The sequence below is a fragment of the Andrographis paniculata genome, unplaced genomic scaffold (genome assembly GCF_009805555.1).
Source record: "Andrographis paniculata isolate CXL003 unplaced genomic scaffold, ASM980555v1 Contig22END, whole genome shotgun sequence".
In the NCBI taxonomy this organism is placed as follows: Eukaryota; Viridiplantae; Streptophyta; class Magnoliopsida; order Lamiales; family Acanthaceae; genus Andrographis; species Andrographis paniculata.
In genome coordinates, this window is record NW_026137513.1 from 4,163,350 (window position 1) to 4,180,812 (window position 17,463).

General features: G+C 36.9%; 5 protein-coding genes across 10 annotated transcripts; 1 reads left to right on the top strand and 4 right to left on the bottom strand.

Moving 5' to 3' along the window:
- Nucleotides 1–1,176: 1,176 nt before the first annotated feature.
- Nucleotides 1,177–4,049, top strand: LOC127245592 (serine/threonine-protein kinase PBL34-like). Of its 4 annotated transcripts, XM_051266578.1 has the most exons (8): nt 1,177–1,436; nt 1,509–1,629; nt 1,703–2,099; nt 2,291–2,625; nt 2,700–2,835; nt 3,123–3,259; nt 3,350–3,473; nt 3,538–4,049. In XM_051266578.1, the coding sequence occupies exons 3-8, from the start codon at nt 1,913–1,915 to the stop codon at nt 4,047–4,049; spliced, it is 1,431 nt and encodes a 476-aa protein (XP_051122535.1). In that variant the 5' UTR covers nt 1,177–1,436; nt 1,509–1,629; nt 1,703–1,912. The 4 variants fall into 4 exon arrangements, with proteins under 4 accessions (XP_051122535.1, XP_051122533.1, XP_051122534.1 ...); XM_051266576.1 differs by having other exon boundaries at nt 1,177–1,629; XM_051266577.1 differs by having other exon boundaries at nt 1,177–1,385; nt 1,492–2,099.
- A 53-nt stretch (nt 4,050–4,102) lies between these two features.
- Nucleotides 4,103–6,212, bottom strand: LOC127245593 (uncharacterized). 2 transcript variants are annotated; one of them, XM_051266580.1, is made up of 8 exons: nt 5,904–6,212; nt 5,624–5,776; nt 5,346–5,558; nt 5,153–5,274; nt 4,919–5,082; nt 4,685–4,839; nt 4,468–4,614; nt 4,103–4,215 (listed from the first exon to the last, which is right to left on the bottom strand). In XM_051266580.1, the coding sequence occupies exons 1-7, from the start codon at nt 6,126–6,128 to the stop codon at nt 4,516–4,518; spliced, it is 1,131 nt and encodes a 376-aa protein (XP_051122537.1). In that variant the 5' UTR covers nt 6,129–6,212; the 3' UTR covers nt 4,103–4,215; nt 4,468–4,515. The 2 variants fall into 2 exon arrangements, with proteins under 2 accessions (XP_051122537.1, XP_051122536.1); XM_051266579.1 differs by having other exon boundaries at nt 4,103–4,614.
- On the bottom strand, nt 6,096–8,382 carry LOC127245595 (mitochondrial outer membrane protein porin of 36 kDa-like). 2 transcript variants are annotated; one of them, XM_051266581.1, is made up of 7 exons: nt 8,192–8,382; nt 8,017–8,084; nt 7,525–7,635; nt 7,297–7,383; nt 6,998–7,206; nt 6,609–6,879; nt 6,096–6,212 (listed from the first exon to the last, which is right to left on the bottom strand). In XM_051266581.1, exons 1-7 carry the CDS (start codon nt 8,244–8,246, stop codon nt 6,177–6,179), a joined length of 837 nt encoding a protein of 278 aa, XP_051122538.1. In that variant the 5' UTR covers nt 8,247–8,382; the 3' UTR covers nt 6,096–6,176. The 2 variants fall into 2 exon arrangements, with proteins under 2 accessions (XP_051122538.1, XP_051122539.1); XM_051266582.1 differs by lacking the exon at nt 6,096–6,212 and having other exon boundaries at nt 6,329–6,879; nt 8,192–8,381.
- A 1,597-nt stretch (nt 8,383–9,979) lies between these two features.
- On the bottom strand, nt 9,980–12,079 carry LOC127245491 (pentatricopeptide repeat-containing protein At2g02750-like). Its single transcript, XM_051266413.1, has one exon. The coding sequence runs from the start codon at nt 12,002–12,004 to the stop codon at nt 10,151–10,153; it is 1,854 nt and encodes a 617-aa protein (XP_051122370.1). The 5' UTR covers nt 12,005–12,079; the 3' UTR covers nt 9,980–10,150.
- A 1,549-nt stretch (nt 12,080–13,628) lies between these two features.
- LOC127245666 (transcription factor MYB124-like) lies at nt 13,629–17,130 on the bottom strand. Its single transcript, XM_051266670.1, has 11 exons — nt 16,209–17,130; nt 16,049–16,095; nt 15,889–15,945; nt 15,680–15,752; nt 15,529–15,584; nt 15,266–15,430; nt 15,106–15,170; nt 14,932–15,026; nt 14,689–14,831; nt 14,378–14,612; nt 13,629–14,288 (listed from the first exon to the last, which is right to left on the bottom strand). The coding sequence occupies exons 1-11, from the start codon at nt 16,296–16,298 to the stop codon at nt 14,172–14,174; spliced, it is 1,143 nt and encodes a 380-aa protein (XP_051122627.1). The 5' UTR covers nt 16,299–17,130; the 3' UTR covers nt 13,629–14,171.
- Nucleotides 17,131–17,463: the final 333 nt, after the last annotated feature.

The following is a 17,463-nucleotide window of genomic DNA, read 5'->3' on the forward strand; positions in this document are numbered from 1 at the left end:
TATTCGTACAAAACTTATATAATTTAGGTCTTTATTTAAGGGTTTCACACAATAAATAAAATACTCCCTCCATCCCGGTGCAATATTGTCGTTTACTTTTTGCAAGTAGATTTTTTAATATTAGTATTATAATAGGTTGTAGTGAAAAAGATAAAAAAATCCATATTAGTACTGTATAATATAAAAGTAATGATATTTGTGTAATACAGTGTAAGTTGGAAGAGTATTTATTATGTTATGTAAGTAGTACAATTACGGAAATGGTAATCTTGTTTTGGGATGAACGAAAATAGAAAATGACAACCTTTCAATGGGATGGAGGTAGTACAAAGTATTTTATATATTTTTATAAAATACGAAGAAGAAAGAGTATTATATAATTTATCCTATATATTTTTGTTTAATAAATATTTTTTACTTTTAGAAAGAAAAAAACCTCACAAACCCAACCTTGTCTCTAGCAAAAGCCCAATATTATTTCGACTCTAGCCCAATTTTTTTGGCCGTTATTCTGACTTTCAATTGAAATTTTTATTTGAACAATAATTCAAAGACACATTGACGGCTGCAAATTTTATAAATAAAAATTATTCAATAATTGTAGCTGTTATTAAATACATTCATTAAGGATTAATTAGTGACAAAAAAAAGTCAAGTAAATATATAATCCAAACGATGATGATGATGATGATGATGATCTGATGCAGAGTTGACATCAACGAACGGGCAGCTCGGGCAGGAGAGATAATAAGAGGCGGGACCCGCCACTATGGTTACGTGTAAAAAATTATTAATATTTGTTAATACTCTACTAATTATATATATATATATATATATAGAAAATAGTTATTCACGGAATTATCCATTCAATTTTCTCTACAAATTTGACTACATGACTCATTATTCGTACTTAAATTATTTTTTTTCTGAAAAAAGAAAAAAAAAAATAAATTAAAGAACTCAATGTACAATCAAATTATTACAATTTGCAAAAAAAGACGAGATTTTATTAATCGTGTCCCTTAATAGTAGCGATATTATAAACTAACGTTTATTAGTAGTATTAATTGCGGTAATAAATTTAATAAAAATCAAGAGCAGGTATTTTTCATTAATTTTAATATCCCATTTTTATGTAATAAATATAAATAGCAATCATAGGTTGGCGGAGTGCGAATAGCCAAACTTCAACGCACATACATACATACATACATACATACAGATATATATACATACACATAAAGTTGTATGTATATACATACCAAGTGTTCTTAATTGGAAATTAATTTGGGAGCAGGAGCATTCGGGGTTGAAGTAGTCGACAGAATTAGGGTTCTGTTTTCTTAATTGAGATTGCGATCTCTGTTGTTTCTTCGAGGCAATATGTAGGGATTTTTGGGGGTGGCGAAGAAATAGTTTTGCTTTTTTAATTTTTGGTGAGTTGGGATTGCTGTTGTTAATATATTTTAATGTTTTGTTAATTGCTTCCAGCTTCGATTGTTGCACAGTTCGCAAAGCTTTTGCTTTGAAGGGGAACCATGGGATCTGCCCTGCGTCGAAATTTCAGCTTTTCATCTGTCTAGGTTTTTAATTGAAGCACTTTGTTGAAGTGAAGATCGTTTCGTGAAGGTTTATTTCTAGCTATTCTGATGGTTAGCGTGATCGTTTGAGTGTTCTTTTAACTTAGGTACTTTTTTTACAGTCCTAATTTTGTAGAATTTTGGGGAAGAGACTTCCTCGTTTCTTGATGGGAAAGTAAATTTATTTTGCCAATCGTTTGGAGAAGAGTGGTTTTAGTTCTTTCAGATGGTTATGTTGGGGGTTTGAGATGAAATTGGAATTGAAGTTAGGGTTTGTTTGAATTGGTAAAGTTGGAGGAAGGTGTGGCTAAAATTTTCAGAATTTGCAGAAGATGGGATTTAGAAATGGTGGATCAAAAATGGAGTCTAGAAATGCTAATCAACCAAAGGGGAAGAAAGTTAAGAATGATAATGGTCCTGCAGCAGAGACTTGGTGCTGTTCTAGGTTAAGATTCATTGGCAGCTGTATAACTTCAAGGTCTAAAGTCGATAGCTCCATCAGTGGTCTCAGCACTCATGGTAATTCTTCCTTCCCCAAAAATGTTGTGTTCGATTAAATAGTGTCTGTATATTACAATTGTTTATGTGAATCTGCAATGTAATCAGTTGTTTAAACTCCAAAATTCAAGCTCTTCTATCAAATGTTTTGTTATATTCTTGGTACGGTAGAATGTGATTTCTGTTTCTGATTGTTGATTGATGTGAAGCAGAAGGCAAACCTGTAAATGATAAGAATAAGGATCGTGTAGATGTTGCTGTAATTCCCTCCACGACCACGAGCAATGCTGAGAGCAATTGCTCCAGCTCGAAACTGGAAGAGGAGCTGAAAGTTTCTTCTCGGCTGAGGAAGTTTGCATTTAATGACCTTAAGTTGGCGACAAGAAATTTTAGACCCGAATCTCTTCTTGGTGAAGGGGGTTTCGGCTGTGTGTTCAAGGGATGGGTTGAAGAGAATGGCACGGCCCCGGTTAAACCAGGCACTGGACTTACTGTTGCTGTAAAAACTCTGAATCCCGATGGAATTCAGGGTCACAAAGAATGGCTGGTTTGATCTTTTACCTGAAACGTTGTTTCTCATATCTGTCTTAGTACTTTTAATCTGAATGTGTTTGACTGCAGGCTGAAGTGAAGTTTCTCGGAGACCTTGTTCATCCTAATCTTGTTAAATTAATTGGTTACTGCATTGAAGATGATCAACGGCTTCTTGTGTATGAGTTCATGCCTAGAGGAAGTTTGGAGAATCATCTATTTAGAAGTATGTACAGTTATCGTTTCACTTTAAGTATTGCACTTAGATTCACGTTTTAGTTGCCTTGATGATGACTAAAGTATTTTGGGCATTTTCTTAGCTATAAGCCTTACGTGATTTTGACAGCACGATGCATTTTATATGGCTAGAGTGAATTTTCAAAATTTAAATGTTTCTTGTGTTGCCAACAATTCATTTTGGATAGATCGGTTGTTTACATATCGACGGCCATATGAAAAATTGTAGAGCATTGTGGGGTAATCCTGTTCGGATTCTAACCATCGTGATTTTAGGATCTCTGCCGCTTCCCTGGTCTGTCAGGATGAAAATAGCTTTAGGTGCTGCAAAGGGACTCGCATTTCTACATGAGGAAGCTGAAAAACTTGTCATATATCGAGATTTTAAGACATCTAACATCCTTTTGGATGCTGTAAGTCTTCACAAATTGCCATTCATACGTGTGTGGTATTATAATACTATTTGCAAGATACTTGCCCGACTGGCTCGACTTATTTCTCAGGAATATAATGCGAAACTTTCTGATTTCGGACTTGCTAAAGATGGGCCCGACGATGGAAAAACTCATGTCTCCACGCGAGTGATGGGCACTTACGGATATGCAGCTCCTGAATATGTCATGACAGGTAAACTGCATTTTGTATTTCTCTAGAAATGAAGCGAAAAGCTTATCCATAATTCCTATTGCAGGCCATCTTACATCAAAGAGTGATGTCTACAGCTTCGGCGTAGTTCTGCTCGAAATGATCACAGGTAGAAGATCGATGGACAAAAACCGGCCAAACGGAGAACACAATCTCGTGGAATGGGCTCGTCCTAACCTCTGCGACAGGAAACGTTTTTACAGTATGATAGACCCTCGACTGGAAGGTCATTTCTCGATTAAAGGTGCGCAAAAGGCTGCACAGTTGGCAGCTCGCTGCCTAAGCCGCGATCCTAAGGCTCGGCCCCAAATGAGCGAGGTTGTCGAAACACTAAAGCCTTTGCCGAACCTTAAGGACATGGCGAGCGCTTCTTACAACCTTAAAACAATGCAAGGCGATCGGGTCAGATCCAGCCCGAGCGGTAGGAACGCGCTAAGGACTCAGCGATCTTTTTCAAGAAACGGACAACCACAGCAGCAAGCAAGAAGCCTCTCGATGCCGAATGGAACTCATGCTTCGCCACATCATCAGTTATCTCGAAACGGTACGCCCTCTTAGAACGCGCTGCTGCTATTTGTGTGTCTAATCCCCTTTCGACTTTTTCGCACAAATTCATCTCCGTGAAATGGAAATACGACGAATGCTTCTGTTGTCCCACACGTAAAAATTTGGTGCATACAGAGAGACTGATTTGAGTGAACATTTACATGTGGTAATCCTCCCCCTGTAACATAGTTTTAGCAAATTCTGAATTGCATTTTCGATCGTCGCAAGTGTTCTAGAAGACGGGTAGGTCTCCGGCGACCCGACCCGTCGGCTTCCTTCGAAAACCCCGTGTAAGGTGGTTGTCCAAGAAACTATGTAATATTTTTCTTGAAAACTACGTAGTAATGATTTTTAGTAGCTAGAAATGGATCTACGGTTTATCAGTTTGTTTATTTATCAGTATAAGATTGCAGAACTGTAAACAGTATACCGAATCAATGGCAATTTTTCGACATCGACGATCATCTTCAACGATGCATCAAGCAACATTCCTGCTGAGTTGATCTTTAGAAGTGCTCTCGAATATCTTATCGGCATTTCCGACCTCAAATCCGTCGCGCCTATGGAACTCCTCAACCTGCATCGATTGCGCCTAAATGTTTAGTTCAATTTCGAAGAATTTGTAGGACGGCGAGAGTGTCGAGTACCTCATTTTCCGGTAAATGTCTGAACTGAGGAAGTACGAGGCGCTCGGCAAACTCGATGTAGCATCGAGGGATGGATTCCGCGACCCCATCAGCGAACCGGAAGGAAGATGAATCCGCAACTGTCGAACTTTGCAGCAACAATCCGTCGGGACTCACTGGTATTGATCAAGAAATCACATTGAGTTACCTGACATTCGAAAGAAAATTAGAAATGGTATGTCGAGCTGAGCTGACCCTTTAAGACGCTGCCTTCGGAGTTCAACTTGAATCCATTCTCCTCGATGAACTCGTTGAGGGATTGAATGTTACGTAGCGATGATTTGAGCCGGTGAGCGGATATGGTGACGTGATTCAGTGCGTATCCGTTGACGAGAGTCCACGCTGCGTATTCGCTCTCCCTGGATAATTCACAAACAATTCGATCAATCGGACTATCTCGATCAGACAGACGAGGTTATGATTACTAACCTCGCCAAGGTTTCGAATTCCGGGTACGATGGTGTCTCCCATGTCAAGCATCCTAATGCACTGGCCAATGCGGCATGCATACTTCCTTTTCCCGACATTTGAGTGTATTTCTTGATTATACTCTGTGATCGGAATCATCGATTTAGTTTGGTTCTGTAAAACAGACAATGAAGAACACGGAATCATCGAAAACCTGAGCTTGAGGAGACAGATGATCGACAAGAAGTTCTGAAATGAATATCCGCGGCAGCGGTCCGTTTACGCCGTCGCCGGAAACTGAACCAGTGCTCGGAGGAGAGTACCAGAAAGCCCTCAGCTTCTTCGCCGGAAATCGCAGCTCTTCTCTTCGGACATAGCCGAAATCGAGGAAGATCTTCGCCATAGACTCGATTCCATGGCCATGGACCTGCAACGAAAAGCAATGGTGAAATTCCAACAGAAGATTGATTCGGATGATTTAGGGCAACTTACCCCAAATGTCCTAAACGCAAAATGATCGTAGCAAATCCGTTCACCGCCGGCGGATTTCCCGACGAGGTCTAAAATAGCTTTGGCTGTGGGGTTCCTGTTCAGATAGACTGTCTCCATACTCGCCAAGACTGTCCTGAAGAACGATTCCCCTCTCTGCAAATCAAAACCATGTTCTTCCTCAATTATCCCCAAATCAATCTCACCAATTAATCGCCGGAGTTAAAAAATAGGACCACCGGAAAAAAAATTGAATTATTTAATCGATGATTGAAATGAATACCTGAACCGAGGAATCTTCGAGATTTCCGCTGCGATCATTGGAAGCTGAAATGGTAGAAAACTTAGGGTTTCCTCCTCCGACGAAGATTGGGGTCCGCCGGCGGCAGGTTTCCGGGAAAGTATAATTCCGGTTGGGCTTAGGCACCCAAATCGACGATCGGAAGGAAAGCGATGGAAGTTTCGAGAAGAGTGGAGAAGAACCACAGAATCTCATCATCGTCTCCATTTTCGTTAATCTCTTGCCCCCGTTTCAATCTTCTTCAGAGCAAGAGGTTTACAGCTTTTTTGAAATTCCACACATATGGGCTGTCTGTAAATTTACAAGACATTTAAAGAATTAATTGAGGTCATCAATGGTGATTGGATCACGATTGCGGACAAGTCTGAATTGTCATCACAGTCAGCAATGTTCATCTTTATCCATAATTCTAACTGAAATTTCAATCACTTTGCTGATACTCAAAATCATTATTTATACAATCCTCGAAACGAATACATCTTTTCCTGCCAAAGGTTTTCCTCCTGTAAGAATTATTTCTTTCAACAACTCAAGAAGAACATACAATTTAAGTACACAACAATGATCCAAGCTCAAAACTTGATGCCAGAATCAAGCCTATAGCTACTTTATTGCCTGCTCGAAATCTTGTAGATGGAAAAACAATGAGTCTAAATTTCACGGTTTAAGAGCTACAGACAGTCCAACCTTGGCAAGATGATCGACGGTCCGGGTGTCGACTTCGCCGGAAATCGTGACAAGAGATTTCGGGCGCCATTCGTGCTGGATAAGAGCGCTCGCTTTGCCGTGGCTGTTCAGCCGCGCTTTAACAGAGGTTCGAGGATCCAGATAATGCTGCGTGCCGAAGGTGAGGACATTTTCGTTGGTCGAAAATCTGTGAGTGAATTCTGCGCCAACTGCCGTCAAGGGGTTCACGGCGTGGTAGTAGGACGAGGAAATGGTGTCGCCTTTCTCGTTCCTATAGAAAAACAGCAGCCGGGAATACGAACAAAAGTATATAAACTAGTTTTTTTGCGACTAAATGATGGATTATAGACTCATTTTTTGTTCATGTTTAGGTTACAAAAATTGCTTACAGTGCGAGCGAAGCAATTAGGTCGTTGGCCGTAATGCTGAGAGAAGTGTTGTATTTTGTAAAACTTCCGGTAGCCGTATCGAAGGAAACCTCAGTTCCAAAAGCAGCTTTTTGATTTCCAGCAACCCCCGAAAAGTTAACAATGGGCTTTGCCGACATTCCAAGACTGGTACTGATTCCGGCGTACTCATGCCAATATTGAAGCTCCACCTGTTGGCGATTTCCCGATTTCAAAAACAATCCCAATGCTAAAACAGGGATTACTTACAATCATTCAGCATATTCGAGAGTAAATTTTACCTTGCCGGACTTTTGGTCAGGAACAACGAAGCTGATGATGGCCTTCACTCCAGGCGCAGGCTCATCGACAGTAAAAGTTGTCATAACCTAAATGAAACAAACATTATAGCTCCCAGACATTTAGAAAATTGCCATGAGATTCGCAAATGCATCAAATAAGTTCATCATAGTAGCCGGCATCGACAACAAATAAATATCACATTTGCCGAAGAATTTGAGACGAATTACCTTGGAGGTGGTATCCACCTTAACATCAGTAGTGATGTTTTTGTTCTTCAACTGTGTGTTGATATCAGCAAGAAGAACATTGCCCTTCTTAATGCCATTAGAGGTAATAACCTTCAATCGAAAACATATCAGTAATCAGAACACCACATACATTCAAGCAAATCAGAATTTCGGCCTTGGGATTTTGCAGCTCCTTATCAAAACATCAAACAAGATAAGTTGTTCGAAGACTATATATTATGTAACTATCGATGCATTTTTGCTATTAGCTTAAAGCAGTTTTTAGGTAAGATAAAGAGCCTATGAACATGGTTTTCATTTGCAAGAACTTCAAATTATAGAAACACACATAACAAACAATCTCAAACTAGAAAGACAATTGCAATGAACTATACTTATAAAATCACCAAAATCAAGAGCAAATGAAATAGATTTCGTTGCCAATTTCGACATAAAAACACGAAACCGAAGCTAAAATACAAAATCACACACCAAACCATCTTCCGTGTTGGTAGTGAGAGTAAACTTTTGATCGGCGAGATAATCCTTGTAAAGAAGATCTGAAGAACAAAAAACACCATCACCATAACCGATTTAACGATTGAAATAACCCAAATCGACAGATAACTATAAATGAATGACGATAAAAGGAATTAGAATCACTGACCTCTGACTTTCTTGCCAATATCAGGATACAGACCCGGGCCTTTCACCAACACCATTTTCGCTTCGAGCTTATGGATTTCTTAGCAGTGGAATTTCGAGAGAGACGAGAGAAGTTCTGAATATCCTCGCTGGCTGGCTTAATGCATTTTGTTCGTTGGAAATGGCAGGAGCGAGGTTTGTAGAGACCCTATTTTATTGCGTCGGATAATCTCGACCGTCCATTGTTAAATAAATAGAACAGCTATCCGAATTGAATGAAGGAAGAATATTCTTTTTAAAATTAATATACAAAACCAATAGATGCTGACTGAGTGACTAATAAATTATAAATACATTGTGGGCCCAGACAACTATTTGGGCTCAGATATTTTCGGCCTTATTAATTGATAACAAATCCATCTAAACTTTCTCACAACAATTGACATTATTTTTATTTTTATTTGTTTAGTAACAATTCACACATTTCTATTTTTGTAAAAATTATTAAATCAAAATATATTTAACAAATATAAATCAACTCAATTAAATACATAATATACAATATCATAAATGAAACGTACGACTCACTTAAAATACCTTTATTTCTACTTCTCTTTTAATAAAATAAATATTTTTATATATATTTAAAACTACACGTGTTTTATAAAATTGATTTATGTTAATTATAAATAAACAAAAATATTTTTTTATTTACTTTTATTACAGAAAATTTTATTCTCTACAAAATAATATACATATTGTATATATTTTTTTAATTGCTATATAATTTTTAAATATTTAAACATATATTTTTAATTTTTTTAATCATATTATCAAATTTACTTTAAAAATATAAATATTATTAATTATAAAAAAAATAATATAATAATATCATAACTAATTATTATTAACTAATTAAGCATCCTCATCTTAAACACCGTGTCCCTAATCAAATGAGTATTGTACATTATTTTTAATAAAAATATATTATTATTTTTTTAAATAAAATATCATATTTAAATACAATTTAAATAAAAATTCAAATAATATTTTGTTTCAAATCAATTTTAAACCACAATCTGTCTTTCATTCTTATAATTTATTTATACCTTAACAAAAAAGCTATATTTATTTATTTATATTAACCTAATTTATCTTTAAGATTAAATATAAATAAAAACATATATAATATACATATGATTTTGTACAAAAATAGTCTGTTTGAAATGCGCATATAATCATATCAATCAACCTATAACAACAATCTCAACTTGCAATAATCTTACAAATAGTACATTTTGGAAAACAAATCTCATGTCACAGCATTAGTCATCTTTTCTTTTCTGGCTCACACACCAATAAACAGAGTCGAAAAACTATGTAGAAGTTAGGGACAGTTACCCCTCAACCTCTAAAATATACAATTTTTTTTTAGTATAAAAAATAATAAAATTATATTTTTTTTATTATTTTGCCCCTCTTATTTTTCAATTTTTTTTTTTAAATTGTACGGTGTAAAAATAATAATTTTTTTATAATTTTGTTGATTTATAATTAGATTTTAATTTTTTTCAGTAAAAATTATTGAATTTTATAAAATTTTCTTAAATATTTTTCTAAAAGTTTAATTTTTAATTATCTTTTCCTTCTTCTTATTTATCCGGTCTGCTTTAGAAAAAATCGAAAAAGACAATATTAAATTAAAAAAAATGGATTGATATTAAAATTTTAAGGTTAAATCCTAAAAAAACAATATTAAAGAAGATGATCCTTCCAACTCCCTATGATGTTTTCATGTCTAAATCCTCAATTTATCCAAAAAACAACAACAAAAAATTGTCAACAAATAAATCCCGATCAAATCTACAAAAATTTCCAGCAAAAGTCGAAACCTTTCTTCGATCATTCATCAATGTTTTGGCCAAAAACATTCAAATCGTATAACTCAAAATCATCAAGTGATAAAATTTCGTGCACCTTTTCAAGCTGCTCCAATGGCGCTAATGGCAGTGAGTTTCTTGAGCCCCTTCTTCTCCATCATCTTCCTAATTCTCTGCACATCTCGCCATTTCTCCTGTCCAGCATATATATTCGATAAAATCACAAACGGAATCGGGTTTCCCGGCTCCAATTCCATAAGCCTCCCGGCGATCTCATCGCCCGTCTTCGAATCCAAAAACTGCTTGCAGGCGCCGAGCAGAGAAGCAAAAGCAGCAGCCGAAGATTCATCCGTTGATCGAAGAACTTCCAATGCTTCATCTAGCCTGCCCGAACGACCGAGCAGATCGATCAAAATGTTCATGTGCTTTGAGGTAGGATTCAAGCCGTATCCTACGGTCATCAATCGAAAAATCCGGAAACCTTCATGGACTTCGCCTGTCTGGCTGCAAACAGTCAAGAGGCAGCTGAAGGTAGCTGAATCCGGCTTAACTTTATTTTCAATCATTTTACCGAACATATCGAACGAAGCTTTGGAATCGCCGTTTCTCCCGTAGCCGGAGATCATGGCATTCCAGAATGGCGCGTCGACTGGCTTTATACGGAATTGGCTGAAAACGGCGTAAGCTAATGAAGGAAGTCCGCATTTCATATACATGTCGATGATTGCCGTAGCTAAGAATTCGTCGTCAATTAACTTCAGTCGCAGAACATACGCGTGAATCTGCCTTCCGTAGCGCTGCTCGGATAGAGACGAACACGCGGCTAACAAGCTTGTCAAGCACCGGACATTCGGCACTTCACCGCAAGACAGCATCTTTCTAAAGAACAAAATCGCGTCGTCGTTTCTTGACAGCTGCTCGAAACCACTGATCATGGAGTTCCATGTCGCCAAGTCAGGCCGCGAAGCTCCTTCGCGTTCTAACTCGAGAAAAAGATCGACGGCGCATTCACTTTGGTCGTTTAACATCATTCCGGCTATCATTGAATTCCACGTTACCAAGCTCCGGTCACTTCCCGTTTCTCTGAAAACACCGTACGCGCATTGCCATAATCCGCATTTTGAATACATATCGACAAGACTGGTGGCGAGCTTCGCGTCCAACTTGAATCCGACTTTAACTATAAAACCGTGCAGCTGCCGACCAAATCTCATGTAATTACCATCTCCACATCCAGACAACACAGACATCATCGTCACGGGATTAGGTCTCGAACAAGACAAGCTCCTCATTTCAATAAACACTCTCAATGCCGATTCGACAGCATCGTTCTGCACCATCCCCGACAAATAAGCATTGTAGCAAATCACATGTTTGTGCTCGATCAATACAAACAACATTTCTGCAGAATCCAACTCCTTCGAATTAAAATACATTGTCATTAACGATGTCGCGGCATCGGCATCCATCTCCACGCCAGTCTTAACAGCAAAACAGTGTAATTGCGCGCCATCAGCAGAATCTCTGCAGGCAGACACCACGCTAGCTACTGTGACAGAATCAAATCGAAGATCGGCAATACCTATCACTTTGAACAGCCTGAAGCCTTCTTCAAAAAGTCCATTCTGCAAAAATCCGGAAATAACGACGTTAAGAAGGGACACGCTCGGTAGAGGAATTTCGTCGAACAGTTTGGTTGCACTCTCGATCAAGCCGAGTTTCATGTACATATTGGTGAGGTCCGTGGTCGTGTGCTTATTGATGTAGCCGGATTTGAATAGAGAGGCGTGCAGCATCTGGCCATGGGTGCTACTCTTGAGCTCGGCGCAGGCTTTGAGGATGTAGGGAAATGTGAAATTGGTTTGAGGGAGAGAAACAGAGTGGCGACGCGTGTAGAGGACAATGGCTTCTTTGTAGAGCCCGTCTTTCACTAGCCTTGCAATTCGGTGCCTCATCGATTTCTCTAACCCACCATTGCAGCAGCAGCCATTGCTGTTCGAAGGCTCGAAGAAATTGCAGTGAAGAAGGGAAATGATAATTAGGGAGGACGGAGAATAAAATATACAAGGCGCGCCAATATACTTAGGGTGTGTTTGTTTGGGATATGGATTTTGAGTTGGGATTTGAATAATAAAAATTTTGAATTTGAATAGTTGTATGATGTGATATAAATAGGGTTTGATGTGATGTTTTGAATGTAAAATTGATTTTTAGTATAATATAAAAAATGAAAAATAGGTGTTTGATTTGATGTTTTTGGGGAAAAAAAATTGGATGAATAGTGGAAATCCACCAAAATCCTTCAAACAAACACACCCTTAATAGATTTTTATTTTATTTTATTTTTTTACAGTAAGGGTGTGTTTGTTTGGGAGTTTGGATTTTGAGTTGGGATTTGAATAGTAAAAATTTTGAATTTGAATAGTTGTATGATGTGATATAAATAGATGTTGATGTGATGTTTTGAATGTAAAATTGATTTTTAGTATAATATAAAAAATGAAAAATAGATGTTTGATTTGATGTTTTTGGGGGGAAAAAATTGGATGAATAGTAGAAATCTTATTAAATCCCCCAAACAAACACACCCAAATTAATTTCTTTTTTAATTATTAGGGTAAACTATTTTTTTTTAGTCCCGGACCCATCATTTTAGTCCAGTAAGTGGAGCCGGTCGCAAACTAGTCTCATAACTGAAAAATTTTTGCTGTTTTAGTCTTCCGGCGCCGGAGATGCCCGCGTGGCTCGCCGGATCGTGGATTTTTTTATTTTTTTATTTTTTTTAATTTTTTTATAACTTATTTTTAATTTATTTTGAATTTTATTTGTATTATTTTTATATTTTTTATTCGGTACAATTAAAAAAATTTTAAAAAAGTTTAAAAAATAAATAAAATAAATTCACTGTCCGTCAGGTGTCGCCGACTTGGCGGACACGTCACCTCCGGCGAGCCACGCAGGCGTCTCCGGCGCCGAAGAACTAAAACAGCAAAAATTTTTAACTTATGGGACTAGTTTGCGACAGGCTCCACTTACAAAACTAAAATGATAAAAGAATCTAATTACGGACCAAAAAACAGTTTAATAGTATTAAATATATATTTAAAAAAAAAAAAGAAAAAAAGATGACATTAAATACGAGTACTATTTGTAATAATATGGTAGTGTTTATTAGACTATTTTTTCAAATTTTAGTGCGTGGACTTTACTTATTTTTCTTTTAATAAAATTAATATTTATATGTTATACTTTATTCAATATTTATTTACTTTTATTATATTCTTTTCTTTTAATTTTTTACTGAATTTCTAAAATAACTTTCAATTATTTTTTTTACTGAATTTTCAAATTTTTTTACTGAACTTTTTAAAATTACCTCTAAATTTATATTATTATTAATTTTGACAAAGTCAATAAAATTAATATTTATATGTCATACTTTATTCAATATTTATTTATCTTTATTATATTTTTTTTTTTAATTTTTAACTAAATTTTCAAAATTATTTTTAATTATTTTTTTATTCTTATCACCTTTAATAAAATATATATTTCTTTAAACTCTATGCCAGAATTAAATATTCTAAATTTACCCAGGAATAATATATTATTCTCTTAAACATTCATGCACACCAACAATCTCTGATATATATATATATATATATATATCTGCACTCCCAATAAGTATATAGTATAACATTAATGTGAAATCAGAGGAAGTTTTCCGGCCACCGGCGAAAAACTTATTGCAACGATTACACTGCACGCTAAAAACACCGCAGCAAAAGAACCCCTTTTGCTCCCCTATCTTCGACTTCTACTCCTACTTGTAATATCTGTAAGTTGTAATCTTGGCGAGGTGCCACCGTATCGTTACGCCTACTAACTAAACTCTGCCTGTACAAAACGATATGGAATGGAACAGCGTAGATGGCCGCATCCGACTGTTCCAAGAAACAAACCAAAAGAATGCCACACTAGAGAAAGCACACGACGAAAAAAAGGTGAGTTTTAGGATGAGAAGATCGAAAAAAAACATCATGGTGCTCCTTACCACCATGGATGTCAAGATAGCTTCAATCCAAGGACTATGAACTCTAAAAAGAATCGAAAATGGGGTATTCATAGACAATGGAGGAGGGAGCGTTTGCACGGTGGAGGTTGAGAGGGGTTGGGGTTGGTGATCGCGCTCGGAGATGGCGATTCCATTCCTAGTGTTTTCATCAAGAAATGCTTTTCCTGCAGAAATAGGGAGTCGGAAAAGTTTAGTGAAAACTGGATATATGGTTTGTGCAGGTTGAAAAATCGAAAAACCTTAGAACTCTTACACTTTCTGAGAATTTTGGGCTTGGAATTGCCGCGGCGAATGCTCTGAACAATGGAGTGACATGGAGCGGGGAGCTGAATTCCATGACAGAATTCTCGCGCGCAGCTACATTATTATCCTCAACATCGTGTAATGAATTTGATAACAGTTCGTTTCCAGCCGGTGGATTGGACAGCAGAGTAGATCCTGTACTGTACTCTGAGCTAGCTGGCGATGAGTCGCAACCACGACCCTCTCTAAACAAGTAATCGTAAGATACTGAAGAGGGTGTCGACACAAGTAAACAATTTAGTATCTGTAAAAATGAATTACCTCCATGACGGGATGCTTCCTTCATTACTGCTCCGCAAATCCTCCACCATCTCCCTGCAGTTCTCGATTTGAAATTCGGCCTCAGAACGATTGAATGTGATGGAATCGCTTCCTTTGTTTTGCTTCCGAAAGTTTTGAAGAGCCTGGATCATGTTCATCTTATAAACTCAGAATTTTGAAGACATGCATTCGATTTCAATAATAAAGCATGACCTGAATAGCTATCGAATAATTCCTACTCACCGCGAGTGAACTGAGCAATTCAGCCTGTTGCATCAGTGCAATTACCTTTGGATCATCCTTCTTAAGAAAGGTTCCTTCGATTTTGTTATTTTCGGCTGCACTTGTAAAAAACGACAATATAAGCTGTCCAAATATCTATATCCTTAACTAATTTTCGGTATTTCTCAAACTCACAACTGTCCATTGATGCCCCCTTAAGGCCGTTTTGAGCTTCTTCTGCCGAATTCGAGATATAAGCCCTGAATCACCAATTAGGCAATGGCATATTATCTCATGATATTATTTCTTATGCGAACATTTTAAAATTACAGGAAGCCGGCGACATCAGACATACCGAATCTTTTTAAGAGGCGCATCAGTTTCAGACCCTGCAGAGAATGCAATCCTTTTGTTGTTTAAGTTGATGTAAGAAGTAGCATTGTTTTCTTTCGATAATGCTTCATGCTTAGCTCTCCTCTTGCAAAGTGTGGTGAATCGATTCTTTACAGCATTATCGGTTCTGAGAGAATTAAGGATACTAAGAAACAACTCTAGCTTTCGACCAACAGCGAAACTGAAACCGGACACATTATAGGCTTCATAGATTCAGCTAATTACCTGCCTGAGACAACCTTTGCAATCTCAGTCCATCTGTTTCCAAATATCTTTTGCGCCTGAGAGCCATTTCTGTGATTAGTTCATTCTATTTTCGTTGAAATCTATTTAGAAACAAAAAGTATTTTGTTCGAATTAACCTTAAATTGAATACCTCACATAAGAGCATGTCTTCCTCAGGTGACCATCCTCCTTTCTTGAAATCAGAATTCAAATAAGTAAACCATCTGCATTTAAGATCATCTAAACTGAATGAGACTGACAACTCAACCTAGAATCGATCAAAGAAATCAATAGGGAGATAAGATATCAGACCAAGTCAAACAAATACAACCATCAGATTTATTTACATTATACACCAACCTTCTGCGGCATTGCCTTGTCGTTTTATCCTTAAATTTCGATGCAATAATTGCCCAACTAATCACAAAAACACAATCATAAGCTTCACTCAAATCCAACATCATTGTACAACAAATAACACATCCTAGAAAAAACTAAAACAATGAATCAACAACTGTACTTTTCAGTCCCATGTGCACTGATCTGCTCCCTCAAAATATCATCCTCCTAAGAACCAAGAAATCCAATTTTTTTAGCAGATAAAAATGGCAAAACCAAACAACCAGAGATCAAAACCAATACATATATATATGAAATATGATTACTAATTGAATCCAAACCTCCTGAGACCAAGAAACAATATGCCTTTCTTTCTGCTTTGCCAGTCCACCATTACTCGAATCAGTGCTGTTAATTACAGTCTTCTTCATACTTTCTGTAACCTATGGACGTCTTCCCCTCTTGCATGCTCGAGGACAACACTTGTTTCTTTTGGGAGTGTTAATTATATAACAAACAATAATCCTTTTCTTTTTTTTTTTTAGGTACAAAAAGAAAATAGGCCCCAGAAAAAGCTCAATCAATCCTTTCCTCTTTACACAAAACGCTTCTCTCCAAAAACAGAACGAATGAGCTATAAGAAAAAACCCAAAACTGTTGGTCTTGCCTAGGATTCGGACCGACCTTTCCTCCTTCCCACTTTGCTCTCTCAGACAAAAAATCAAACACTTTGTAAGCAAGAATCAATCCTCTCAAAAACCATCGGCAACAACAGGATCGATCACACAGCGAGCTGCCTCGAGATTTGAAAACAAAAGTGCCGAAGTTGCAAAGCAACCCAAGACTAAAACTATTATATTTTATATACAAACTATATATATATATTATTTTGAGGGATTCAAAAGATGAGGGTGTGGAAAAGTGGGAGAGCTTCCTCACAAGGAAAAAGAGGCCATGAATGTGGTGCTTGCGTGGTGAGATGGTGATGGATTTTTATTTATTTTTATATGTATACTGTAATTCCAGAAGCATCAACGGATTCCTGCTTTTGGGCGCGGGCACGAAGGCAAAGTTTGAAAAAGAATTAAACTATAAACTATGATAAGAACAATAATGGCGACGAGAAAAGAAGTGAATTAAAAAAATAACGCTGAAACCCATGAGATGAGTCGAGTGCATTATTAATGAATCCAGTAACCCCACACTCCACGCTCACTGTCACACACTGTGTGGGGTGTGTGCGTCTCTGTGATTCTTACACCACCTCATCTATAGAGAGAGAAAGAGAGAATCATTTGGCTGTTTCTTCGTGTCTGCAAATTTTTTGAATCCATCCTAAAGTGCTTGACGATATTCGTGACTCAACTATAACGGTGAATCACAAACACAGTTTGAGAACAGTCCTGGATTTGGATTTTTTTTTTTCCCTGTATTTAATTCTGAGAAAAATGATGAGATCGTAATGTAAATTTGTCTGAAAAAATTATTCTTTTATGTTGCAGTTAGTATTTTATTTTTATTTTTATTTTTTTTTAATTTTTTAATTCAAGAAGACTGTACATTATTTATGTTAAAGCATGCAAAGTGATAATACAT

Excerpts from the sequence above, each read along its gene's own strand:
- LOC127245593 (XM_051266580.1), bottom strand. The coding sequence starts at position 6,128 with ATGGAGACGATGATGAGATTCTGTGGTTCTTCTCCACTCTTCTCGAAA. Across the intron at positions 5,275-5,345 it reads ATCTGTCTCCTCAAGCTCAG|AGTATAATCAAGAAATACAC; the intron begins GTTTTCGATGAT and ends TTCCGATCACAG. Across the intron at positions 4,840-4,918 it reads CGAAGGCAGCGTCTTAAAGG|TGAGTCCCGACGGATTGTTG; the intron begins GTCAGCTCAGCT and ends GATCAATACCAG.
- LOC127245666 (XM_051266670.1), bottom strand. The coding sequence starts at position 16,298 with ATGAAGAAGACTGTAATTAACAGCACTGATTCGAGTAATGGTGGACTG. Across the intron at positions 14,613-14,688 it reads GGAAGCATCCCGTCATGGAG|AGAGGGTCGTGGTTGCGACT; the intron begins GTAATTCATTTT and ends TTACTTGTTTAG. Across the intron at positions 14,289-14,377 it reads GCCCAAAATTCTCAGAAAGT|GAAAAGCATTTCTTGATGAA; the intron begins GTAAGAGTTCTA and ends CTATTTCTGCAG.
- LOC127245592 (XM_051266575.1), top strand. The coding sequence starts at position 1,913 with ATGGGATTTAGAAATGGTGGATCAAAAATGGAGTCTAGAAATGCTAAT. Across the intron at positions 2,626-2,699 it reads AGGGTCACAAAGAATGGCTG|GCTGAAGTGAAGTTTCTCGG; the intron begins GTTTGATCTTTT and ends GTTTGACTGCAG. Across the intron at positions 2,836-3,122 it reads GGAGAATCATCTATTTAGAA|GATCTCTGCCGCTTCCCTGG; the intron begins GTATGTACAGTT and ends TCGTGATTTTAG.
- LOC127245491 (XM_051266413.1), bottom strand. The coding sequence starts at position 12,004 with ATGAGGCACCGAATTGCAAGGCTAGTGAAAGACGGGCTCTACAAAGAA.
- LOC127245595 (XM_051266581.1), bottom strand. The coding sequence starts at position 8,246 with ATGGTGTTGGTGAAAGGCCCGGGTCTGTATCCTGATATTGGCAAGAAA. Across the intron at positions 7,636-8,016 it reads CCAACACGGAAGATGGTTTG|GTTATTACCTCTAATGGCAT; the intron begins GTGTGTGATTTT and ends TTTCGATTGAAG. Across the intron at positions 7,384-7,524 it reads AGGTGGATACCACCTCCAAG|GTTATGACAACTTTTACTGT; the intron begins GTAATTCGTCTC and ends TGTTTCATTTAG.